The following is a 27,538-nucleotide window of genomic DNA, read 5'->3' as shown; positions in this document are numbered from 1 at the left end:
AGGCTAACCTAGAACTCACTGTGTAGTCAAGTTTCTGGGTGGCTTTGAACTCACTGTGATCCTTCTACCTATGCCTCCCAAGTGCTGGAACTAAAGGTGTGTGCCATCGGGGAGTTGAACAAGGATTCGAGGAGAAGCTAACCTGAATGAGGGGAGGCAAACAGACACAAGAAGGAGACCAAGCTAGGTATTTGTCAAGGTCTTGGAGTTTATTTTTACACATAGGTTTTTATAGGGTTGTAGGGGGAAGGAGTCATAATCAGGCCAGAGATCACAGGGTTACTGGCTAAATGCAATTTCTTTGTTTCTTCATCAATTACCGGCAGCACCAGGAGAGGCTATCATCCAGGCGTAACGGCTCCTTCATTTCTGGTAATAGATCATTAGATGAGGAAATAGAAACTTAACTTGCTATATGGCGGTTTCTGTCAACATGGCCGAGGTTTGGTTCATAGCTCCCAACACCCCAGGACCCACGTAAGCCAGCTGCACAAGGGGGAGTTTATTTGCAGTGGCTACAGGCCCTGGCATGCCCGCTCCCTCTTTCTACCTACCTCTTTCTCTCTCCCAAATAAATAAGTAAAATATTAAAACAACCATTGATTACCATTTGAGTTTAGTTGTCAGGTGACAGTGTAAGCTGTATCTGGGACATAGAAAGATACACATTCTATTTTTTTTTTTTTGAGGTAGGGTCTCACTTTAGCTCACGCTGATCTGGGATTCTCAATGTAGTCTCAGGGTGGCCTCGAACTCATGATGATCCTCTTACCTATGCCTCCCTAGTGCTGGGATTAAAGGCATGCACCACCACATCCGGCCACATTCTATTTTTTAAGTAACTGTCAGTTATAAGTATAGGCAGAACATTTTAGTAGCCTTGAAAACAATATTTTGTCAATAACTTTAAGGAGATTGATTTAATCTAGAAACTGTGCCAGGATAAATAAAAGACAATATAAAGACTTAGCATCTGTGTTTGAAAATAACTCTGACTAGTCTGTATATCAATGTAAGTATCAATTACCCCCAAAACTTGAGGTAGAACAGCGGTTTAAGATTATTTTTCTAGGGCAGGAAACATGTTTTAAGTATCAATAAGCAGTGAACTTAAGATACCAGAAATGAGACAATTAAGTGAAACCTTGACTGAGACTGATTATACATAGCTCAGGAATAAAATAAAACTTGGTCATTGTTGAGTTAAGCAAACCTGATTTTAACATACATTAGAGACATTGTGACAGACAGACACAAAGTTATTTCCCCAAGTTGACTGCTCTGCTCCTGAGAATTAGTCCTGGCAGCTCGTGTTTCTCCCCGAATAAAACTTCCATCTTTGCCTCAGAGTGGTCTCTGTGGTTTTGGTCGCTCCTGAATCTTACACCTTTTATCATTGAACAATTTTAAGTCTTAACTAAAGAAATATTTATGACTGTCACATGAAGCTTAGACAAACTATATTAACATTGTTTGTATACATTGTTTCTAAGACATGGGGAGCCTTTTCAGTTTTTCTAAGAACAAAATCACAGTAAGTCACTTTTTATAAGACTTAGATTATAACCTCAGTGATTATCAGCTAGCAAAACCAGCATGACCAAGAGAAGAACCATCTTAAAATTACAGAGTTTTAGCCAGGCATGGTGATGCATGTTTATTGATAGCCAAACATCTTGGACTTTGTATAGATCAAATTATAATATTCTGATAGCTGTAAAAGTCTGATATTAACAAAAAGTAGAGTTTACATATTTTAGGCACAGGAGGTAACAGAGAGTAAAGTATGAACAAAAGATCTGCTAACAGAATTGAAAATAAACAAGAAATCCATATTATATAGTAACATTCTTGGCTTAAATATGAAGACATGAAAAATTTTATAATTTTTTAAGCTTATCAGAATTGAGATACCTTTATATATATATATTTTGAGAAGATTTAGCACTTTTTTTTTTTTTTTTTTGGGTTTTTCAAGGTAGGGTCTCATTCTGGCTCAGGCTGACCTAGTTCCACTATGTAGTCTCAGGGTGGCCTCGAACTCTCAGCAATCCTCCTACCTCTGCCTCCCGAGTGCTGGGATTAAAGGCGTGCGCCACCATGCCCGGCAGATTTAGCACTTTTAAAAGCTAAATAAGGGGCTGGAGAGATGGCTTAGCGGTTAAGCGCTGGCCTGTGAAGTCTAAGGACCCCGGTTCGAGGCTCGGTTCCCCAGGTCCCACGTTAGCCAGATGCACAAGGGGGCGCACGCATCTGGAGTTCGTTTGCAGAGGCTGGAAGCCCTGGCGCGCCCATTCTCTCTCTCTCCCTCTATCTGTCTTTCTCTCTGAGTCTGTCGCTCTCAAATAAATAAATAAAAAAAAAAAAAGCTAAATAAGATGCCCATCCAATCTATAAGTTTTTGAAATTAATTTAGCTATATTTAACATACCCAAAGAATAGAGGAATTGAATTAAACTGACATGATCTAACGAAAAAAGGAGACAAGTCTCATGAAAAAGGGAGGGAATGAGCATGCCAGGGCCACTTGCCACTGCAAACGATTTACAAGACAATTTCCAAATGTATGTTCCACTATGTGCATCTGGCTTTGCAAATAAGCACCTTTATGTGATGACCCAAAAAGAAATATCTATTAACATACACAAAATTTTATGACATAATATTTTTTTTTTCAAGGTAGGGTCTTGCTCTAGTCCAGGCTGACCTGGAATTCACTATGGAGTCTTAGGTTGCCCTCAAACTCCCAGCAATCCTCCTACCTCTGCCTCCTGAGTGCTGGGATTAAAGGTGTGCACCACCACACCCGGCTTATGACATAATCTTTAACTATTCAAACCTTAACTGACTCTGTAATTCTGTCTGTGGTGCTTTGGTAAACCTGTTCAGTAATGACATAAGTTAGAATTAAAGTATTAAGACTGATTGTTGGAGGAATTGAGGGGACTGCATCTTAAATCACAACATAACTTTGTTTAGAATTTTCTTTTATTGTTCACCATGAAGTCAATAGTTTTCAAGTGTATGGCAGATAAATACTGTTTAATGTTTTAAATGTGGTCTATTTACCTTATAAAATAGGAAAAAAGTGAGTAAGTAGTTTCTCTGTGAGATTTTTTTTTTTTTTTTGAGGCAGGGTTTTAGATATAACCTTAGAGAATTAAATATTAGTGTGTCTTTTTTTTTTTTTTTTTCCCGAGGTAGGGTCTCTGGTCCAGCTGACATGGAATTCACTATGTAGTCTCAGGGTAGCCTCAAACTCTCTGCCTCCCAAGTGCTGAGATTAAAGGTGTACGCCACTGTGCCTGGCTTTAATGGGTCAATTTTAACCTTAAGATTTAGTCAAAAGGTTGACAAATAGAAGAACCTAGTTAACTTGGTTGGGTACTCTAAATTCAGTTTTTCATAACCATCATTATGACCAGATTAGTATTAATAAGTTAAAGTTAAATTTACAACCTAAATACCATGTTAACAACCTGCTACCAGCCAGGGCCATACTTCGTTAGTCTGATGTAAACCCTAGGCTAATTGTCATTTTATATCTCAAGAAGTCTGTAATCTGATTAAGTACTTTAACCTTCTGTTTAAGCTTACTCATATCTTCATCTGCATACTTTACACATACCTTTCACATACTTTTACTTTACGATCTATGTAACCACTCTGTGACAGTCTTTTTCATTAAACATTTAACATCCAATATATAAATTTTCTCCCCAGTTTATCTTTTTTAGTCATTTTATTTCATAGCTATCAACAAAAATTTTTATTGTCCTTACTATAAGACTTTTAATATGGCCATTTTTTTTAAGAAGGCCTTTTGAAGTAACTTTTTTTGAAAGAATAGACCAGATTTGACTTACACTATTTACCCAGAATAAACATATAGACTTTTGGAGTTTTGTTTCTTATTACTTTCCTGAAACACATTTTTAAAAATACAAAAAGCAGATTTAAACATAATTATAAATTTTAGAATTTTTTTTTTTTACAAATTTAGTATTGAGTACTTTTAAATTTAAATCTTGAGGCTATTATAGTTTGTTAGTAGTTCCATAGAAGTGTAAAAAGATAAAGTCCCCATAGCGACTTGGCATTCATTCATCATCATGCTGGGGCCAGGATCCTGAGATTCCCTGTGCTTGGCAGCCCCTTGGCTCTGCAAGGCAGGGAAGCTAAGAAAGAGACATTTTTTTTTTCCTTTGTAAATTCCAGGGAAAGTTTTGGACTTTCCTCAGGGCCATTGGCTGCTTTCTGATCCTGCCATTTTACAACTCTTTAAGAGTAGGAGAATCTTGTATTTTGTTTTGTCTTTAATCTTAATTACTTTTAGTGTTCCTTCTGGGGGACACTCAACAGTAAAAATTGGCTATGCCATCTACTACAGTGGGCTTTGTGGAAAACATCCCCACAACGAAATGGCACTGCTCAGAACAGAAATCATAATAAAAGGTATTAACCCCCAGGGTCTCAGATTGGAGCCTGAGTTGGTTTTTGGAAGGGGGTAGAAGCAACTCTGGAGCTTTATTCTCCACTTTCTACTTTGGGAGAGGGAGTTCTAGTGACATATTCAAAGGAGCCTTAAGATACAGTGGCCCCCTGAGATGGAGATGTGTTGGGAGAGCTTTCGGGCCCGTGTATTGTCACGATACAGAAATCCACATCTGGGGCTGGAGAGATGGCTTAGCAGTTAAGGCAACCTGTGAAGCCTGCGAACCCCCATGTTCAACTTTCCAGGTCCCAAGTAATCCAGATGCACAAGGTGATGCAAGCCTGCAAAGTCACATATGTGCACAAGGTGGTTCAAGAAATGGCTTAGCGGTTAAACGCTTGCCTGTGAAGCCTGAGGACCCTGGTTCAAGGCTCAATTCTCCAGGACCCACGTTACCCAGATGCACAAGGGGGCGCATGCATCTGGAGTTCGGTTTGCAGTGGCTGGAGGCCCTGGCACGCCCATTCTCTCTCTTTCTCTCTGCCTCTTTCTCTCTCACTCTCAAATAAGTAAAAATAAACAAATTTTTTTAAAAAAGAAAAATAGTAACATAGGTGGTAGGAAAAGGGAGAAGGAATTGTTAACTTGGATGGGGAGTTAATTGGAGTTTTTGGAAATATAAAGATTTGGCAATATTTGAAATATCTTTTTTTGTTGTTTGTTTTTGAGGTTGGGCCTCAGTCTAGCCCAGACTAACTTGGAATTCACTATGTATTCTCAGACTGGCCTCGAATTTAGTGATCCTCCTACCTCTGCCTCCTGAGCGTTGGGATTAAAGTTGTGTGTCACCATGCCTGACTAATATTTGAAATATCTTAAACAATTTTAACTTTAAATATGGTATAGATTAAGAAATTAATTTTTAAGTTTAGTTATCTTTTTTTTTTTTTTGGTTTTTCGAGGTAGGGTTTCACTCTAGCCCAGGCTGACCTGGAATTCACTATGGAGTCTCAGGGTGGCCTCGAACTCACAGCGATCCTCCTACCTCTGCCTCCCAAGTGCTGGGATTAAAGGCGTGCGCCACCACGCCCGGCTAGTTATCATATTTAAAGGTTTTTTTGTAACACCTTAATATAGAAGGCTTATAGTTTTTACTTACTTGGTCTAGAGATCTTAGCTTTAAAGAGCTAATGAAAGTATGTTAGGTGGAAAAAGTTTAAAGTTTGGTAATTTTACAGATGCAATAAAATTTTATATAATTAGGCCCAGTTTTTTCAAATTAGTATAAGTTTATAGCAAACAAATAAAAGTTTTACCCAATGGGAAGTCATATAAGAGAACACTTAAGAAATCTATTGTTGTAAACAGATTTTTAAAATTATTATATTTATTTATTTGAGAGCAACAGACAGAGAGAAAGAGTCAGAGAGAGAGGGAGAATGGGCGCGCCAGGGCCTCCAGCCACTGCAAATGAACTCCAGAGGCGTGCGCCCCCTTGTGGATCTGGCTAACATGGGTCCTGGGGAATCAAGCCTCTAACTGGGGTCCTTAGGCTTCACAGGCGAGCACTTAACCGCTAAACCATCTCTCCAGCCCTAAACAGATGTTTTATGTAACAAAATGAAGGCTTTATCACATATAAAACATACAGGCTCAGCATTTAGACATCTCAATTAGAGGCCAAACAACTTTTTTTTTGGTAAGATTTTAATGTGTAAGTAAATACAGAAAAATAAGCATCGCAGCAACCAGTTACATTTGTCATAATTTTAAAGACATTTTACCAGTAAGCTTAAAAAAAAAAAAGCTATCTGCAAAATAATGCTTGCCTTCCAGTGGAATAATCTCAGACTCAGACCTTAAGCTAGAAAAACAAGATTTCTGATGGGAAGCAACTTACAAAATCTCGTCCTCAAAAACAGTATACTTCAAGTTGTAAAATGATATTTTAAGCGGGGGGGGGGGGGGAAATGTGCTTAAAAGAGTACGCCAGGACTAGACAGCGAAAACACTGAGTGCAGCCCCTGCCCATCCGCTGATTAGCCACACAGCAAGTAAGAGGATGAGAAAACATCTATGGACTAAACATCTGGCTCTGGTACCAAAGGAGAGAGAAGAAAACACCTCTTCATCACTCCCAAGCAGCTACATGATTTGCTGCTATACTGAATGCTGCAAGTGAGGTTTGTAATGGGTTGCAGCTTTTAGAATTTTTTGATAAGCTCGTTAGCACAGTCACATGCGTTCACTACCTCGGTGGGCTCTGACACCCACCCTCAAGTGTTGCCATCCCAAGTACTCTTTCCTGATTAATGTTCATGTTATAAATCCTCACCAGGCAACATCAATGTTCTCCACTTTCCCCCAAAGATACAAGATGGGCAAATCCAGTCAGGACAGGATTTGTTCCTCACAGCTGTTTTCAATAACTTTGTTTAGAAGGAAAGAACCAAATTCAACAAGTGATCGTTTTCATAAGGTAAGATTATACACACACACACACACAAATGTATATATGGTTAGTGTTTAAACCATTTTTTTAAAATTTTTTATTTATTTATTTGAGAGCGATAGACACAGAGAGAAAGACAGATAGAGGGAGAGAGAGAAAATGGGTGTGCTAGGGCTTTCAGCCTCTGCAAACGAACTCCAGACACGTGCGCCCGCTTGTGCATCTGGCTAACGTGGGTCCTGGGGAACCGAGCCTCGAACCGGGGTCCTTAGGCTTCACAGGCAAGCGCTTAACTGCTAAGCCATCTCTCCAGCCCTTAAACCATTTTTATAGGAATTTGTTTGCAAGGGGAGAAACTAAGGCACTGAATCTTAAGCTCAGTTTCAAGGTTATTTCCATAATGATAATATAAAGGGCTCTCAATTCTCAGGTTCAAGGATAATGGCTGATAAATCCCCCTAGAGGAGAACAATAAACTTTCATCCTTTTGGCAGGTAATTTTCATACATCAGTTTTGAAATACATATCAATTTCTTTGAAATTCTTTGGCATTTTAAAGTTTTTGAAGCCTGAGTTTTCTAAGTATTTTCTCCCCAAAATATACAGTGGCAGGAGAGGTAGCCTGTAAGGTTAAGAAAGCTCAATCTTAATTTCAAGGTGACCTGAGTTCATTCTGCATAATTATGTAATGGACGGTACACCTTATAAGTCTCTTGAAACATGCCAGAGGTCATGACAGTTCTCCACATTGGCACACACATCATTCTGTCACGAAGTTTATACAACCAGAACTTCCACAGTGAGGTAAGTTACACAGTTAAAGAATGTCCCATTCTAATTTTTCAGAAACCCAAGTATTTGAAGTTGTCAAGCTTATTGCAATGGGATCATTCATTCATATACTGTACGAAGCTATCCACAGAGTCAAGGATTTACGATCATCATCCCACCTGAGGGCTTTTGCTTTGGCTGAGATGGACGCATGACATTTATTTAATCTGGGTCACTATTTCTCCCTCTGCACGGTTTCCATCACCAAACCGCTATAGTCTCATAAGGCTGAGCTTGTAGGCAGGTGTATGTGGTCCTAATGTAATAGTAGTTTAGAACATACTAGAATCAATTTTTTAGTTTCTTTGTTTTTAAAGTGCTCCACGTGCAATACTTAGAAATCCACTGGGACTAGTAGGTGTTTTACAAAAGATCAGCAGTTAAACAAGAATGAGTTCTTTTCAAGTATGAATACATAGGTTAGGAGATGCTACAATTCTTTAGGCACATTCAAATTCAAATAATACAAAAAACAAAAGCAGAGCCCCTTTCAACCTCACTAGCACACAGAAGAGAGACGGCATAGGTGAAGTTCAGGAGGAATGTCAGACTATAAGGTCACAGGTATGTAAACTTTAAGTGGTTCTGAACATTCTGACAAGTATTTTTGTCAAGCAAAACAAGAACAAGCCTGGTGTGGAGTTGCATGCCTTTAATTCCAGCACTCGGGAGGCTGAGGTAGGAGGATTGCCATGAATGTGAGGCCAGCTTGGGCTACAGAGTGAGTTCCAGGTCAGCCTGGGCTAGTGTGAAACCCTGCTCCCAAAGAACAGTATTAGCGAGACATAGGAACACAAAGGATGCACTCATCATGAATCAAACCACTCCTTCCCGGCGCTCGGAACAGTGTCAGCATCCTCAGAACAACCCCAGGCTAGTAGGTGGCTTCACCCATGTTGTCATCACTGTTGGCGCCAAAATCGTCTCTGTCCTCAAAGTACAAATTGATGTAGTCATTTTCCTCCTCTTGCTCTTCTTCATCATGTTCCTCCTGGTCTGCAGCGTCCTTGTCCTCATCATCGTCACAGTCTTTATTCTCTTTGCTTCTTTGCAGTGATAAATCTGGTTGAGCAAGTATCTTTGAAGTAAGAGAGGGAAGTGATAGATACCAAGGAGTGGAATGGCTGGGCCAGATGATAAATCAATATTCATCTTTTCTTTTTGTTTTTTTGAGGTAGGGTCTCGCTATAGCCCAGGTTGACCTGGAATTCACGGTGTAGTCTTAGGCTAGCCTCAGTCTCACATTGATCCTCCTACCTCTGCCTTCTTAGTGCTGGGATTAAAGGCATGCACCACCACTTCTAGCCAATATTCATCTTTTTAGGAGTCTCCATACTGATTTCCAGAGTGGTTGTACAAGTTTACATTCCTATCAGCAGTGAATAAGGGTTCTTCTGCCTCAGTAACATTTATTGTCATTTGATCCTCCCCCCCACTGGGGTAGGGTCTCACTCTAGCTCAGGCTGACCTGGAATTCACTATGTAGTCTCAGGGTGGCCTCAGAGTCATGGTGATCCTCTGGTGGGTTTAAGGGTGTGCACCACCTGGCCCTGCTTGTCATTTGATTTTTAAGTTTTTTTGTTCCATTTTGTAAATGTATTTATTTATTTGAAGGGTGTCAGACAGAGAGAATGGGCATACCAGAGCCTCTAGCCCCTACAAACTCTAGACACATGTGCCACCTTGTACATCTGGCTTATGTGGGTACTGGGGAATTGAACCTGGGTCCTTAGGCTTTGTAGGCAAGTGCCTTAACTGCTAAGCCATCTCTCCAGTCCTCACTTGGTTTTGATTTTTTTTTTTTTTTTGAGGTAGGGTCTCACTCTAGGTCAGGCTGACCTGGAATTTGCTGTGTAGTCTCAGGGTAGCCTTGAACTCATAGCAATCTTCCTACCTCTGCCTCCTGAGTGCTGGGATTAAAGACATATGCCACCACGCCTTTAAAATCCTCATTGGATTTTTAAAAAATACTTAATTTTTTTATTTGTTTATTTGAGAGAGAGAGAAACTGACGTAGAGAGAGAATGGTTGCTCCTGGGCCTCTAGCCACTGCAAATGAACTCCAGAATCATGTGCTGTCTTGTGCATCTGGCTTTATGTGGGTACTGGGGAACCAAACCTGGGTACTCTGGCTTTACTGGCAAGCATCTTAACCCTGCTAAGCCATCTCTCCAGGCCTCATTGAGTTCCCCCTCTTCCCCCAGGTAGGGTTTCACTCTAGTCCAGACTGACCTGGAATTCATTCTGTATTCTCAGGGTGTCCTCCAACCTCCTACCTCTGGCTCCCGAGTCCTGGGATTAAAGGCCTCTTGAATTTATTTGATGATTATCATCCTGTCTGGGGTAAGGTGGAATAGAGTTGTTTTACTTTGCATTTCCCTGATGATTAAAGATGTTGAACATTTGTTTAAGTAAGTCTTTACCATTTGCATTTCCTCCTTTGAGATTTCTGTGTTCAGTTCTCTGCCCCAGTTTTTTAAAAAAATTTCGTTCATTTTTATTTATTCATTTGAGAGTGACAGAAAGAAAAAGAAAGAATGGGCGCGCTAGGACTCCCAGCCACTGCAAACGAACTCCAGATGCATGCGCCCCATGGTACATCTGGTTAACGTGAGTACTGGGGAATCGAGCCTCTAACCGGGGTCCTTTGGCTTCACAGTCAAGCGCTTAACCGCTAAGCCATCTCTCCAGCCCTGCCCCAGTTTTTTGAGTGAAGTGTTTGATTATTTTCTTATTAGTTTTTTGAGTTCTTTGTAGATTGTAGATATTAGGCCTCTTTTGGAGGTATAGCTAGTGAAGATTTTCTCCCATTCTGTGGGTTGTCTGTTGGCTCTGTTTATGGTATGCATATCCAAAAGCTTTTTAGTTTCATGAGATCCCACTGGTTGAGTGTTTTAATTTCCTGAGTTACTGGGGTCCTATTCAAGAAGTCTTTCGCCAGTCCTATATCTTGGAGAGTTTTCCCTAATTCTCCCTGCCAGTAGTTTTAGAGTTTCAGGTCTTATATTGAGGTTCTTCATCCATTTGGAGTTAATTTGCGGGGGGGGCGGGGGGGAGGGGCTGGGCGGTTTGAGGTAGAGTCTCACTCTAGGCCAAGCTGGCCTGGAATTCACTATGTAATCTCAGGCTGACGATTATCAAAATGATTTCTTATTTTGAATAATCAGTTAAGTGTTTAAATGTTGTTTTGTTGTCTTCATATACAGGCAGAAATAGCATTTAAAAGTTTATTGCTAATTCTTGTGCTGGAGAGATAGCTTATTGATTAAGGTGCTTGCCCGGAAAGCCTGTGGACCTGAGTTCAATTCCTCAGTACCCCCAAAACTCAGAAGTATAAGGTGGCACATTCATCTGGTGTGCAGTGGCTACAGGCCCTGGCATGTGCTCGCTCTCGCTCTTCCTCCCCCCCCCCCCGCCTCTTTTCTCTTAAATAAATAAGTGAAAGTACATTGTTAATTCTGGTCACTTAACCATGATGGTACAAACACTGGACATGGCAGAAGCAGAGTCTGGTTTGGAGTCCTCACTAGCTCCACACAGGCCTGCACTGGCTGGTCCTTGCCACAGGTGGCTTCTAGCGTTCTCTGCTTCTCTTTTTTTTGCAGAGGCTGAGGTCACCATGCAACAAGTCTGGCACTGATAAAGTGCCTGAGACTCACCCAATGCTCTTCTTGGGACACACACCAGGGATGCCCTCTTTGCCCCAAAGCAGCAGTAGGAAGCAGAAATGCTGAGGCCCTCCAAGATGCCCAGGATTATGCTGGGAAGGCCTGTGGGTCGTGGAGAGTAGCAGCTCGCCACTTTGGTTCTAACAACTTTAATAGAAGCTGCAGTGCTCATGTTCCCCAGATGCCCCCATTGCAGGTGACATATGCCCTGGGGGAGTGTGGGACACTCTGCTCTACCTCCCGGAGAGCTCTTCAGGCACCAAGCAGACACAGAAACAGCAAGAGTAGAATGGCTTTTTCACACCCACAGCTGTGTTCAAACCTCGGGAGTCAGTGGATTCTCCAAACAAGCATGCAAGTCCCACCCATTGAATAGCTTAAAAAGCACAAGTGAGATAATTTATCTGCTTCCCAAACCTAACCACCTTAGAAAAAGGCAGCAGGAAGGAAAATTTATTTGAGAGGGAGAGAGAGAATGGGCATGCCAGGGCTTCTAGCCACTGTATATTCCAGACACATGTGCCACCTTGTACAACTGGTTGTTGTGGTTTATGTGGGTTCTGGGAAATTGAACCTGGGTCCTTAACATTTCAAGGCAAGCACCTTAATCACTAAGCCCTTTGTCCATCCCTCATCATTTTTTTTTCCTTTGAGGTAGGGTCTCCCCTGGGATTAAAGGCATGCACCACCACACAGTGCTCCTGATCTTGATTATTTCTTTCCATTTGGAACTCTTGGAGTTGTATTTTTTTTTGCAATGCCTTTAGGTTATTAATTTGGGATCTGTCTATGATATGAAGGCATTTAGTGCTGTGAATTGTCTCCTAGAATTGTGGGTCCCATAAATTCTGATATCATTCAGTTCTAGAAATTTCAGTTTTTTTGATTTCTTCCACATCCCATTTATTTATTTATTTTGAGGCAGGTTCTCCCTCAAGCCTAGGCTGATGTGGAGTTTACTCTGTAGTCCTAGGTTGGTCCTGAACTCATGATGATCCTCTTACTTGTGCCTCCTGAGTGCTGGGATTAAAGATGTGTGCCACCACACGCAGCTTTTTCCATTTATTGTTTAATAGTGAGTTGTTCAGTCTCCAAGAGCTAGTAAGCTTTCTGTTGTTTCTCTTGTTGGTTTCTAGCTTCAATGCATTGTGGTCAGACACAGGAAGAGGAAGTTATGTCAGTTTTCCAGAGTTTATGGGTACATGCTTTATGTCTTAATATATCTATTGTATTTTATTTTTTTAAATTTTTATTAGCATTTTCCATGATTATAAAAAAAATCCCATGTTAGCCGGGCGTGGTGGCGCACGCCTTTAATCCCAGCACTCGGGAGGCAGAGGTAGGAGGATCGCCAAGAGTTCAAGGCCATCCTGAGACTACATAGTGAATTCCAGGTCAGCCTGAGCCAGAGTGAGACCCTACCTCAAAAAAAAAAAAAAAAAAAAAAAAAATCCCATGTTAATTCCCCCCCCCACTTTCTCCTTTGAAATTCCATTCTCCATCATATTACCTCCCCATCTCAATCATTCTACTTACATATATACAATATCAACCTACTAAGTTCCCTCCTCCCTTCCTTTCTCTTCCCTTTATGTCTCCTTTTTAACTTACTGGCCTCTGCTACTAAGTATTTTCATTCTCTTGCAGGAGCCCAGTCATCTGTAGCTAGGATCCACATATGAGAGAGAACATGTGGTGCTTGGCTTTCTGGGCCTAATATATCTATTTTAGAGAAGGTCCCATGAGCTGCTGAGAAGAATGTGTATTCTGTGGGAATTGGGATGAAATGTCCTGTAGATGTCTGTAAGGTCTAATTGGTCTGTGGTGTTATTGAGCCGAATTATTTCCTTGATGATTTTCTCCTTGGGTGATCTGTCTATTGATGATAATGGGGTGTTGAAGTCCCCCACTATGATGGTATTGGAATTTATTTCTGGTTTATCAAGTAGATTTTGTTTGGTATATCTTAAGTTTATGATTGTGATATCTTCTTGCTGGATCCTTTCCTTGATGAGTAAAAGTTGCCTTTTTTTGTCTTTTTTGATTACTTTTAGTTTGAAGTCTATTTTGTCAGATATTAGTAGTCACATCTACTTGTTTTTATTTCCATTTGCTTAGAAGATTGTTTTTTATCCTTTTACCCCAAGGAGGTGTCTGTCTTTGAAAGTTAGGTGGGGTTTTTTGTAGATAGCATATGGATAGATCCATTTTTCTGATCTAGTCAGTTAACCTGTATGGAGTGAAGTTGTCCAGACAGGGAAGGAGGGAGCTAGACTGCAGGCTCAGGCTCAGGGTTGGACTCTTGTAGCAGACAGCTTCAGGTTTGCTGAGATGAACTTCCAAACCAGGCACAGTTACGGAGGAAGGGATATTTACTGAAGCTTACAGATTCAGGGGAAGTTCCATAATGGCAGAAGAAGCTGGCTTGCTTTCATGGGTCCAAGCAAAGAGAGAAAAGACATAAGCCAAAAACCACACAGGTGGATCTCCAGGTAGAACTAGGCACCTTAGATTGGAATTTCAAACCCACCATCACACCTTAAGATCCGCCCAGCGACGACTCCTTCAGCCAAGTGGCTGCAGATCCAAACTACAAACTAATAATAATAACTGAATATATTGGGGGCATCTATTCAAACTACCACAAGTCTCATCTCCTCTGGAAAGTACAAGGCATTTGCATAGGGTGTTTGCTGCATGCTAGATAGGGAGAGGGAAGCCAGAAAGCAGTATGCTGCTGGACCAGAGGTCTCTGGGGCAAGGGTAGGTGATTCTCCTCATCTAGACACACAGCTCTAGTCATCATCCTTGTCATCTAGCCAGTATGTTTGCTATTCTGAGTTAGTATGTGTCAGCTGACCATACATCATGGCCTGCTGTACCAGACAGAGACCGTCTGTTCACCCTGGGGTCTTGAAGCTATGTCTGATACCTACTCTCTAGAGTGCCCAGGAGATAATTGAAAAGTGACCAAGCATGGTGAGCACAGCTATACTGTGGATTAACTATGTGCAGAGAGGCCAGTGATGCCATCTGCAGTGGGTGAGGTAGAAAAATGGGTCTGACTCACCTGACTTAGAGCAGGATCTGGTGTCCTCCTGCACTCAGCAAGTCAGGCCTGAGGTTGAGAGACGGTAGGGCCATTGGAATCCCAGGCAGCCATGTAGAAAAGGAATTTGGGGAAGGCTCAGGGTATGCTTGCAAAGAGTTTGGAGCTCTATGGGAAGTAGATGTCCTCCTGTAAGGTAGGAGGTGGCCCTGTGTGTGACAGGCATTTCCTCTGAGCTGTGATGCCCTTTTGGAAACTACCTTTGGCACCCCACAGGCATAATGGGAGAGGATTGTTTCCCTGAGCTTCCTTGGATAGGTGGGATGTCTTGAGGACTGTAGTACAGTCTCAGCTTTGTGGAGGTGCTGCATAGCCTTGATTCACTGTTGATCCTGGACAAGACTGAGCATGGAGGTGGCACTTCTGCCTTTCTGTCACTGTGACTGTGTCTGTGTATACTGGCATGTTCCTCTGCCTCGTCTTTTTCAAACAGGTCTTGCAGTATCATGTCCTCAACACCCCCTGCTTTGCCACGTCTAATGGCATTCTGGGTGCTGGTGGAGTCATCCTGCTCACAGCCATGCCTGCAGCTTGACTCTGCTGTGATGGAGTCATCTCACTCCACCTATTCTCTGTATTTACTCTCACCAACCCTCATGCTATGTTATGTCCTGCTACTAGCAGCATTGGTGATCTCTTCTCTAGCCCTCTGATCTGCAGGCCTTCACAAGGCTCCAGTGCTCCTTGGATGTCACCCCAGTCTCAGCATAGCATGGACAGCTTTGTCACTGATGTGTTTGCTCTTCTGCTTGGCTGGAGCCTTGCTCAATTCTGCTAATCCTGGGTGCCGTCTCACTGTATCCCGGGCTGGCCTGGAATTTATACTGGCCCTGCCTGAGCTTCCTAAGTGCTAGAATGACAGGCATGAAGCTATCACACCTAGCTTCTGCCTGCCCTCTCTGCTGCAGAGTTCACCTGGAGCAGGTGGGATGACACCTGAAATTACTTATGTTAGTGAAGCAAGTTAGGAAGGTTGCTGGTGAAGTGCAGACAGAGCCAGACATTCTGTCCCAGGAATAGATTGGGGCCAGAAGGCTGCTAAAAATTGACCTTTGCTTCCCTTGCCTGCTGTTTTCTTTTCTTTTCTTTCCTTTTTTTTTTTTTTTGTTTTGGTTTTTTGAGGTAGGGTCTCACTCTGACTCAGGCTGACCTGGAATTCACTATGTAGTCTCAGGGTGGCCTTGAACTCATGGCAATCCTCCTAACTGCCTCCGAAGTGCTGGGATTAAAGGTGTTCGTCACCACGCCCGGCTCCTGTCTGTTTTCTATAGATAAGGCTGGGCCATGGCCTCCTGGGAACCTTTGGAGCTCTCAACCCTTGAATCCTTGCACTAGGCCCTTTCTGGTCAGTATCCCTGCCTTGACTTGGTTGCATCAAGGGATTGTAGGCTTGACGACCGTGCTGTGTCCACAAGCAGGATGAGTCCATTTTCTGCTGCCCTCCCGGGCAGTGCTTAGGCATCTCCAGCTCCTTTCCCTTTTCTGTCCAGTGCAGGGAACATCCGAAATATGGAGCAACATGAAGAGGCCACCCATTTCCTCCAGAAAGCCCTGGTGCCTGTCCTGCTAGGTTGAATTTTCAATCTTTGCTTTTATATTTGCCATGCTGGGGTGGAGCCCCAGGCTCAGGTATGCTGAGCAAGCACTCTGCCCCTGAAGCATACCTCTGTCTGCATCAGGTTTCCACCTGGGTTGCTCAGAGGTTGCAGCTAGCCCAGCGCCTCCTTTCTCACTTGGTGGATATGTGACAGTTGTGTCCTACTCATAAGCATTCTTTCTGCAATGTGCTGTGAAGACAAGGATTTTTTTTTTTTTTTGGCACAGCCAGCAAGCCCCTGTTTATTGCCCCAATCTGTCCTTCTGTGAGTGCTTTTGTCTTTCCCCTCTGCAAGGCTGACAAGAGCTGGCACTTGGTAGCTGGAGGGCATAGGTGTATATGTTTAAAGAGGCACCAAGGCTTCTTACATTCTCTGTCTCTCAGCTGCAACCCTGGCCAGAAGGACTAGTTTCTTTAATTTCTTTCTTCTTCCCTGTGTGTGTTGTGTATGCCCTCTGTATGTGCCACTGAGGTGTCCATGCACTCACCTGCAGTGGCCAGAGGGAGTGTCATTCTTTCACCTGTTCTTTTTTTCTCACGTGGAGCTTTTTTTTTCTCCCCAAGCTACAACACTTCTCAGGTTTTAGCTCCCCCTTTGAACTAGGCTTGCAAATGCATGGCCGTGCCCTGCTGTCTATGTGGGTACTGGGGATTGATGAGTACTCTCAGACCTTCTCAGGCTCTCATGCTTGAATTGAAAGTGCTCAAAACTACTAAACCATCTCCAGCCTCAGACAGGCTAGTTTCTATTGCTTGACAAAAGTGTGGTCCTGTCAGAGACAAAGCTATTGCTCGCACTTGTCCTTAAATGACCAGGCCGTTCAGGTTCTTACCAAAGCATAAGTGCCCAGGGGTGGTCTTCAACCATATTGAGGTCTGCATACCCATAGGAGGAAAGATGAGTGACTTCTAGGAACCTACCATAGATAGCCATGTCTGCCAGGCTCAGTGTCTCTCCATTGAAGCCACCTACCCAGCTATGCACACATTTTTGGCTGTGGGTGTATTTGAGATAGGTTCTTTTTTTAGTTTTTAGTTTTGCGAGGTAGGGTCTCACTGTGTAGCTCAGGCTGACCTGGAATTCACTAGGTGGTCTCAGGCTGGCCTTGAGCTCATGGCTGTCATTCTACCTCTGCTTCCTGAGAGCTGGGATTAAAGGTGTGCACCATTACTCCCTGCTTGAGATAGGTTCTTGTGATGTGGCTCAGGCTGCCCTACAGCCTGTCATCTTCTTACCTCAGTCTTTTGCATACTGGAATCTATCATGTGGCATGGTGTGTCACCATGCCTGGCTCCATATACACATTTTCATTTCCAAGTTTTTTTTTTTTTTTTTTTTTCTGGATTTTCAAGGTATGGTCTCACTCTGGTCCAGGCTGACCTGGAATTCACAATGTAGTCTCAGGGTGGCCTCGAACTCACCGCAACCCTTCTACCTCTGCCTCCCAGGCTGACCTGGCACTCACTCTGTAGTCATATGTTGGACTTGAGCTCATGGAGATCCTCCTACCTCTGCCTCCTGAGTGCTGGCATTAAAGATGTGCACTATTCATACCCAGCTTCTTTTTGTTTTTATTGATGATGGAGGGAGAGTGTGGTGTTTTAATATTTTATTTATTTATTTGAGAGAGGGGGAGAAAATGAGCACACCAGGGCCTCTGGCCGCTGCAAATGATCATGTGCCACCTACGCTATCTGGCTTACATGGGTACTAGGAAATCGAACCTGGATCCTTAGGCTTCATAGGCAAGCATCTTAACCACGAAGCTCTCTCTCCAACCTCAGTGTGGAGTTTTCAATTAGAGATCCCCCCACAAACCCATATGTTTTAAATGCTTTGTCCTCAGTTGATGGCAAGGTGGAGCTTTGCTGGAAGGTTATTGTTGGGGATGGGCTTAAGGGTTTTATAGTCAGCTCCCCCTTGCCAGAGTCCAGCTAGCTGACCTGCTGCTGTTTTCTACCTGCTGTGGCTTCTGTTCATGCCATGCTTTCTCTGCCGTCATGAAACTAACCCTTGAGAATCTAAGCCAAAGTAAAAAAAAAAAGAGGAAAACTTTCCTCCCATCATTTGCTTTTGATTGGGTGCTTTGTCTCACCAACAAGAAGGTAATTACAGCAGAAAACTGTTACCAGAAGAGTGGGGTCATTGATACTAGAAAACTGATTATGTGGCTTTTGGCCTTTTGGAACTGATGTGTGGGAGAAATGTGGAAGGATTTGAAACCTTAGTCTAAGAAACACCTTGTAGTGCTGAAGACAGTTTGATCGACTGTTCTGGTCAGAGTTGAAAGACCTGAATGTAGAAAGAACTGAATTAGATGTCCCCCCAAAACTCATGTGTTTTGAATGTTTGGTCCTTAGCTGATGACACTTTGGGAGGGGGAGCCTTGCTGGAGAAGGTATATTGTTGGGAGTGGGCCTAGGGGTGTTATATCTAGCTCCCCCTTAACAGTGTTCAGGTCACTCTCCTGCTGCTGTTTTCCACCTGCTGCGGCATAGGTGATGTCTAGCCTCTGTTCATTTCTTGCTGTCCCCTGCCATCATGAAGCTTTCCCTCAAGACTATAAGCCAGAATAAAAAGTCTTTCCTTTCCATCCACTGCTTTTGGTCTAGTGTTTTGTCCTAGCAACAAGAAAGTAGTGACAACAGAGTTTTGCATCAGTGTCTTACACTGTAGCTTGAGCTAACCTGGAATTTGAAATCCTTCTACCTCAGCCTCTAAATGCTAGGGTGACAGACATGGACCACCTCACCTTAATCCCTGAGGTTTTTTTTTTAATCTTATTTCATTTTTTCTCAGTTTTTTAAAACATTTTCCATGATTATAAAAAGTATTCCATGGTAATACCCTCCCTCCCCCACTTTTCCCCTTTGAAATTCCATTCTCCATCATATCCCCTCCCCATCTCAATAAGTCTCTCTTTTATTTTGATGTCATGATCTTTCCCTCTTCTTATGATGGTCTTGTGTAGGTAGTGTCAGGCACTATGAGGTAATGGATATACAGGCCATTTTATGTCTGGAGGGAGCACGTTGTAAGGAGTCCTACCCTTCCTTTGGCTCTTACATTCTTTCCGCCACCTCTTCCGCATTAGACCCTGAGCCTTGGAAGGTGTGATCGAGAAGTTACTCAGTACTCTAGTCACTTCTTTCCAGCACTATGGTACCTTCTGAGTCATCCCAAGGTCACTGCCATCTGAAGAGAAGATTCTCTACCCAAAGTGAGAGTAGCATTAATATAAGGGTGTGAACATTAACAAGTGCTAACTGGGCAGTTTGATAAGCATAGAGTTTGATAAGCACACTTATCCAGACATCAGCAGATGTTACACCCCTAGGGCTCATGACAACCCCTATTTTAAGTTTTCAGTATCAGGGATGTATTCCCTCCCTTGGAGTGGGCTTCCAGTTAAATTGGAGGGCAGTTGGTTTCCACCATGACAGACGTGCCACTATTGCACCTGTTGGCTCATTTGGCTTGGCTGGCCAAATATAAGGCTTGCAGTGTCCACTGTTGAGTATCTTCACTGGTGTTATCTCTATCTCCCATTGAACTGCATGCAGAATGGCTTCTTCCAGCTTTCTGTCAGCTGGTCCACATGGAAGAGGTTAGCTCAGTTTCAGCAGGATTTCTCAGTGGCCTTGCAGCCCAAGTATGTGGAGACTTCAGTAGTAGGGTCTTACCATCGATTCCTGGTGGGAAACAAAGGGCCTGAGCAATGGCCTATAATGTTTTGGCCAACAACTCACTGGAAGATATCCTACCCCGGCACTGAAAATTTTCTGGCAATGATCTATGGTTCCTGAGTGTTCCATTGTCCAAAGTTGGAGGATTCCATTTGATTTATTTATATCCTCTTAGATTTTGAGTAGTCCTCTCTCCACCTTTCTTTTACTTAGTCTCCTCCCCTGACCTCACTTTGGGCCTTTTCACCCCCGTTAATCTGTTCTTCTACTTATATATATATACAATACCAACCTATTATATATACAATACCAACCTATTAATTACCCTCCTCTCTTCCTTTCTCTTCCCTTTGTATCTCTTATTTAGCTTACTGGACTCTGCTACTGAGTTTTTTCATTCTCACACAGAAGCCCAATCATCTGTAGCTAGGATCCACATATGAGAGAGAACATGTGGTGCTTGGCTTTCTGGGCCTGGGTTACCTCACTTAGTATAATACTTTCCAGGTCCATCCATTTTTCTGCAAATTTCATAACTTCATTTTTCTTTACCGCTGAGTAGAACTCCTTTGTGTAAATGTGTCATATCTTCATTATCCACTCATCTGTTGAGGGACATCTAGGCTTACTTGGTTAGGTTTATTCCAAGATACTTTATCTTCTTTGATGAAATTGTGAATGGGAGTGATTCTCTGATTTCATCCTCTGTGTTTGTTGTTAGCATATAGAAACGCTACTGATTTCTGTGTATTTATTTTGTGTCCTGCTGCATGGCTGTAGGTTTTTATCAGCTCTAACAGTTTTCTAGTAGAGTCTTTAGGGTCCGTTATATGTAGAATCATGTCATCTGCAAATAATGATAACTTGATCTCTTCCTTTCCAATTTGTATCCCTTTTATGTGTGTCTCTTGATTTATTGCTATGGCTAAGACTTCCAGTACTATATTAAATAAAAGCGGGGACAGTGGACACCCTTATCTTGTTCCTGATTTTAGTGGGAAAGCCTCCAGTGTTTCCCCATTTAGTAATATGTTGACTGTAGGCTTGTTATAAATAACCTTTATTATATTGAGATATGTTCCTTCTATTCCCATTCTCTGTAGGACTTTTATCATGAAGGGATGTTGGATTTTGTCAAATGCTTTCTCTGCATCTAATGAGATTATCATGTGATTTTTGTCTTTGAATCCATTTATATAGTGTATTATATTTATCAATTTGCATATATTGAACCATCTCTGGGTTAAAGCCTACTTGGTCAGGGTGAATGATCTTTCTGATATATTCTTGTATTCTGTTTGCTAATATTTTGTTGAGAATTTTTGCATCTATGTCCATGAGGGAGATTGGTCTGTAATTTTCTTTTTTTTAAATCTTTTCATAATTTTTATTAACATTTTCCATGATTATAAAAAATATCCCATAGTAATACCTCCCTCCCCCCAACTTTTCCCTTTGAAATTCCATCCTCCATCATATTACCTCCCCATCTCAATCATTCTACTTACATGTATACAATACCAACCTATTAAGTACCCTCCTCCCTTCCTTTCTCTTCCCTTTATATCTCCTTTTTAACTTACTGGCCTCTGTTACTAAGTATTTTCCTTCTCACGCAGAAGCCCAATCATCTGTAGCTAGGATCCACATATGAGGGAGAACATGTGGCGCTTGGCTTTCTGGGCCTGGGTTACCTCACTTACTATAATCCTTTCCAGATCCATCCATTGTTCTGCAAATTTCATAACTTCATTTTTCTTTACCACTGAGTAGAACTCCATTGTATAAAGGTGCCACATCTTCATTATCCACTCATCAGTTGAGGGACATCTAGGCTGGTTCCATTTCCTAGCTATTATAAATTGAGTAGTAATAAACATGTTTGAGCACATACTTCTAAGGAAATGAGATGATTCCTTCAGATATATACCTAGGAGTGCTATAGCTGGGTCATATGGTAGATCAATCTTCAGCTGTTTTAGGAACCTCCACACTGATATCCACAATGGCTAGACCATTTTGCATTCCCACCAGCAGTGTAGAAGGGTTCCTCTTTTTCCACATCCCCGCCAACATTTATGATCATTTGTTTTCATGATGGTAGCCAATCTGACAGGAGTGAGATGGAATCTCAGTGTAGTTTTAATCTGCATTTCCCTGATGACTAGTGACATAGAACATTTTTTAGATGGTTATATGCCATTTGTATTTCTTTCTTTGAGAATGCTCTGTTTAGCTCCATAGCCCATTTTTTGGTTGGCTTATTTGATTACTTATTATTTAACTTTTTGAGTTCTTTCTATAGCCTAGGTATTAATCCTCTATCAGATGTATAGTTGGTGAAGATTTTTTCCCATTCTGTAGGTTGCCTCTTTGCTTTATTCTCTTTCCAGTCTGATGTTAAGTTCTTTAATGCATTTGGACTTTATTCTTGTGCATTGAGAGAGACAAGAAGCTATTTTCATCCTTCTACAGATATATAACCAACACCATTTGCTGAAGAGGCTGTCTTTTCTCCAATGAGTATTTTTGGCATTTTTATTGAATATCAGGTGGCTATAGCTACCTGGACTTACATCTAGATCCTCTATTCTGTTCCATTTATCTACATGCCTGTTTTTGTGCCAGTACCACACTGTTTTTGTTATTATGGTTTTGTAGTATAGGTTAAAATCAGGTATGGTGACACCAGCAACCTTATTTTTGTTGCTCAGTATTATTTTAGATATTCGAGGATTTTTTGTGATTCCAAATGAATTTTTGGATTGTTTTTTATATTTCCATGAAAAAATGTCTTTGGAATTTTGATAGGGATCACACTAAATGTGTAGATTGCTTTTGGTAAGATTGCCATTTTCACAATATTGATTCTTCCAATTCAGGAACAAGGGATGTTTTTCCACTTTTTAGTGTCTTCTGCAATTTCTTGCTTGAGAGTTTTAAAGGTCTCATTGTAGAGATTCTTTACTTCCTTGGTTAGGTTTTTTTCCCATTTAGTAATATGTTGGCTATAGGCTTGTCATAAGTAGCTTTTATTATATTGAGATATGTTCCTTCTATTCCCAGTCTGTGTAAGACTTTTATCAAGCAAATTGGCCTAGAAAGCAAGCAGGGGTTGCTATCCTAATATCTGACAAGGTAGACTTTAGTCCAGTGTTAGTCAAGAAAGATAAGGAAGGTCAATTTTCTTTTTTTTTTTTCTCTACATTAAAAAAAAATTATTAACATTTTCCATGATAATAAAAAAATCCCATGTTAATCCCCCCCACACTTTCCCCTTTGAAATTCCATTCTCCATCATATTACCTTCCCATCACAATCATTGTACTTACATGTATACAATATCAACCTATCAAGTACCCTCCTCCCTTCCTTTCTCTTCCCTTTATGTCTCATGTTCATGAGGGAGATTGGTCTGTAATTTTCTTTTTTTTGTTCTTTCTTTGCTTGGTTTTGGTATCAGGGTGATGCTGGCTTCATAAAAAGAGTTTGGTAGAATTCCTTCTTTTTCTATTTTATGGAAAAGCTTAAGAAGCAATGGTGTTAGCTCTTCCTTGAGCATCTGGTAAAATTCAGCAGTGAATCCATCTGGGCCTGGCCTTTTTTTAGTTGGGAGATTTTTGATAAATATTCAGATCTCCATGCTTGTTTTAGGTCTATTTAAGGGATTAATCTCATCTTGATTTAATTTAGGTAGGTCATATAAATCAAGGAAATCATCCATTTCCTTCAGATTTTCATACTTTGTGGAGTATATTCTTTTATAGTATGTCCGTATGATTTTTTGAATTTCTTTGGAATCTGTTGTGGTTTTACCTTTTTCATCTCTAATTTTATTAATTTGTGTCTCTTCTGTCTTTCTTTTGGTCAGATTTCCTAAGTGTTTATCAATCTTTTTTATCCTTTCAAATAACCAACTCTTTGTTTCATTGATTCTTTGGATTGTTTTTTTAGTTTCTATTTTATTAAATTCTGCCCTAATCTTTATTATTTCTTCCCATCTACTGATTTTTGGCTTGCTTTGTTGTTCTTTTTCCAAGGCTTTAAGGTAAAGCATTAGGCCCTTTATTTGCGACCTTTCTAATTTCTTAATATAGGCACCTAAAGCTATAATTTACATTTTAGTACTGCCTTCATTATGTCCCAGAGATTTTGGTATGTTGTGTTCTCATTATCGTTTGACTGAATTTTTTGATTTCCTTCTTGATTTCTTCATTGACCCACTCATTTAATAGTGCATTATTTAGTTTCCATGATTTTGTGTATGATCCATACTTTTCTTGCTATTGATTTGTAGTTTGATTCCACTGTGGTCTGATAGAATGCAAGGAATTATTTCAGTTTTCCTGTATTTGTTAAGGTTTGCTTTGTGTCCTAATATATTGTCTATTTTAGAGAATGTTCCATGTGCTGCTGAAAAGAATGTGTATTCTGAAGCATTTGGATGAAATGTCCTGTATATATCTGTTAGGTCCATTCCTTCTATGATCTCATTTAATCCAGGTGCCTCTGTGTTTATTTTTTCCTGGGATGACCTGTCAATTGACAAAAGTGGGGTGTTGAAATCCCCCACTACCACTGTGTTTGGTGTTATCTGTGACCTTGGTTCTTATAGCGTTTGTTTGAGGAATTTGGGAGTCCCCATGTTAGGTGCCTATATGTTTAGGATTGTAATGTCTTCCTGTTGGAGTGTGTCCTTATAAAGTGACCTCTAAAATGACCTTCCGTATCTTTCTTGACTAATGTTGGACTAAAGTCTACCTTGTCAGATATTAGGATAGCATCCCCTGCTTGTTTTCTAGGCCCATTTGGTTGAAACACCATTTTCCAACCTTTCACCCTAAGATAATGTCTATCCTTTGTAGGAAGGTGAATTTCTTGGAGCCACAAATTGTAGGATCCTGCTTTTTAACCCAATCTGCAAACCTATGCCTTTAAAGTTTGGGGCATTGAGGCCATTGATATTAAGAGATATTATTATTGAAAGGTGTGTATTTATGTTTGCCATTTTTTTTTTTAAAGGTCCAGTTCTACCTTTGCTCTCTTGTGTTAACTAGTGTTTGAGTATTGTTTGTTTTTTCCAGGTTCCTTATGTGTATGCTTTTCCTTCTCTTCAGCATGGAGGATTCTTTCAAGTATTTTCTCTAGAACTGGTTTTGTTCTCAAATACTCCTTTAGCCTGCTTTTGTCGTGGAATATCCTTATTTCTCCGTCTATTTGAATGGATAACTTTGCAGGATAAAGTAACTTTGGTTGACAGTTGTTATCTTTCAGAATTTGGAATACATCACTCCAAGCCCTTCTGGCTTTTAAAGTTTGTGTTGAGTAATCTGCTGTAATCCTGATGGGCTTGCCTTTGTAGGTAACTTGATTTTTCTCTCTAACTGCTTTCAATAGTTTTACTTTGGATTGTATGTTTGGTAGTTTGATTATAATATGACGAGGAGAGGTTCTTTCCAGGTTTTGTCTGGTTAGGGTTCTAAAGGCTTCCTGTATCTGCACTGGCACCTCTTTCCCAGTTTGGGGGAAGTTTTCTTCTATGATTTTGTTGAAGGTGCCTACTATGCCTATGGAGTGAAATTCTTCTCCTTCTACTATGCCCTGAATTCTTACGTTTTATCTTTTCATAGTGTCTCAAATATCTTGAAATTTCCATTCACACTTTTCTATTAGTCTGTCTTTTCTTCGTTAGAATGTATTAGATCTGCCACCTGGTCTTTTAGCTTAGATATTCTGTCCTGTTTCATCCAATCTACTGGTGAGATATTCTAGAGAGTTTTTTATTTCATTAACTGTGTTTTTCATTGCTAGTAATTCTGACTGGTTTTTCTTTATTTCTATTTCCATGTTTATGTCTTGTATTAACTTCTTTATGTCATTAAATTGGTGTCCTACGTCTTCTTTGATTCCTTTGATTTCCTCTTTCATTCCTTTGATTTCTTCTTTGACTTCTTTGAACATATTTACAATCATTCTTTTGAAATCTTTCTCAGGCATTTCCTCTAACTTGTTCTCACTGGAGTTCATTTCTGATGCATTAATACTTTTTGGTGAATTTATATTGTCTTGATGTTTAGTGTTTCTTATATATATGTATATATTATACACACACACACACACACACATATATATGTATAATATGTATATATTAGCATCTTGGTTTAAGTTAATGCTTGGATTTCCTAGCTAGCTATGTATTCTTAGCTGTATCAATTGATCTGATATTATCTTCAGGGTAGGAGCTTAAGGTGTTAGGTGTGGTTCTTAAGACTCTCACAGTATGTACAGAGGTGTTCCTAGGGGTTGGGTTTGCCTGCTATGGGAGTATTCAAGTAGACTGAGTGGAACAAAATACAGATAGATTCTCAAATATAACTAAACAATGTACACATTCAATGAAAGACAGCACCGGGTATTTATGCAAGAGTAGGTATTATAACAACTATGTCTTTATCAACAAAGAGGTTAAGATTTCTGGTCTGCTGCTAGTTCCACGTGAGCTTTGGCCAAGTGACACCCTTCCCTGGTACTATCCCAGTTACCTTTTTGGATGAATTTGGTCTCAGTTACACATTCGTCTTTGGCGCCCTGTTGGTTCAAGTAAGCTGGCTGTATTTCTGGACCTCTGTTCTGTTTTCTGGAGCTGGGCACTGGCTTTTCCTGTGGGAAAGCCGAGCCTGGCAGCTGTGGTCCCACAGACCTGGCACCGCTTCTGGTGCTGGAGCCACTGCTACTGCTGCTGCTGGAGGTGTTGCTGCTGCTGCTGCTGGAGCTGGAGCCGATGCTTCTGCTGCCGCTGCTGGAGCCTCTTAGGCCTGCCTGTGTTAGCTCTGGATGCCCTGGATCTCTCCTACTTCTCTGCTGCCATTTTTATTTATTATACACCTCACTTTTTAGTAAAAATGTGTTTCGCTGGGTATTCTTTAGCTTGTTCTCCCCTAGGGTGCTTTGGTGTGGTTCCTAAGCCTCCATCTTAACTGGAAGTCTCCCATCCCTGAGTTTTTGTCATGCTCAGGTCAATGTTTTTGTTGAACTACTTGCCTTGGAAAGCATATTTGTTGTCTACATGTTGGGTGATGACAAGTGGAGATGATAAGTATGGTGTACACAGCTTGTCACTGCTAGAGCGTTGATGTTTAGAGCAGCTGAAGTCTGGTGTATTTGTATGTGTGTGTTTTCTTTATTATTATTTTTTCCTCATTCATGCTGTGGATGGAATGTGTAGCTTTGTGATTGTTTTTTCTTGGGGATCATATGTGCATGCATGTGTATGTAGTGTATTCATATGTGTATGTAGATATGTGTGCCCCTTGCACATGTGTGCAGAGAATAGAGGAAGACACCAGTGTCCTGTTTTGTCTTATTCCCCTGAGACAAGTTTGTTCATTGTGGTGGTTTGATTCAGGTGTCCCCCATAAACTTAGGTGTTCTGAATGCTAGGTTCCCAGCTGATGGATATTTGGGAATTAATGCCTCCTGGAGGGAGTGTATTGTTGGGGGCGGGCTTATGGGTATTAAAGCCAGTTTCCCCTTGCCAGTGTTTGGCACACCCTCCTGTTGCTGTGGTCCATCTTATGTTGGCCAGGGGGTGATGTCCACCTTCTACTCATGCCATCGTTTTCCCTTGCCATCGTGGAGCTTCCCCCTCGAGCCTGTAAGCCAAAATAAATCTCTTTTTCCCAGAAGCTGCTCTTGGTTGGGTGATTTCTAACAGCAATGCGAACCGGACTGCAACATTCATGAACTTTTTCAGTTATAT

At 41.2% G+C, this 27,538-nt stretch overlaps 1 protein-coding gene across 6 annotated transcripts in view; it reads left to right on the top strand.

Annotated features, from left to right (window-relative positions):
- The window catches only part of Eps15l1 (epidermal growth factor receptor pathway substrate 15 like 1), a 141,665-nt gene that overhangs the window by 10,903 nt on the left and 103,224 nt on the right, over positions 1-27,538 (top strand). Inside the window, exon 2 of one of the 6 annotated variants that reach the window (XM_045148224.1) lies at positions 9,975-10,061. The exons of the other annotated variants lie outside the window; for them this stretch is intronic. Within the exon in view, the coding sequence (XP_045004159.1) occupies positions 10,041-10,061 (21 nt within the window). The 5' untranslated portion in view covers positions 9,975-10,040. The remainder of the gene's footprint in view (positions 1-9,974; positions 10,062-27,538) is intronic. 6 annotated transcript variants of the gene reach the window in all.

This window comes from Jaculus jaculus, chromosome 1 (assembly GCF_020740685.1).
Source record: "Jaculus jaculus isolate mJacJac1 chromosome 1, mJacJac1.mat.Y.cur, whole genome shotgun sequence".
Lineage (NCBI taxonomy): Eukaryota > Metazoa > Chordata > Mammalia > Rodentia > Dipodidae > Jaculus > Jaculus jaculus.
The sequence above is the reverse complement of the archived record's forward strand: the minus strand, read 5'-3'. Positions and strand labels throughout refer to the sequence as shown.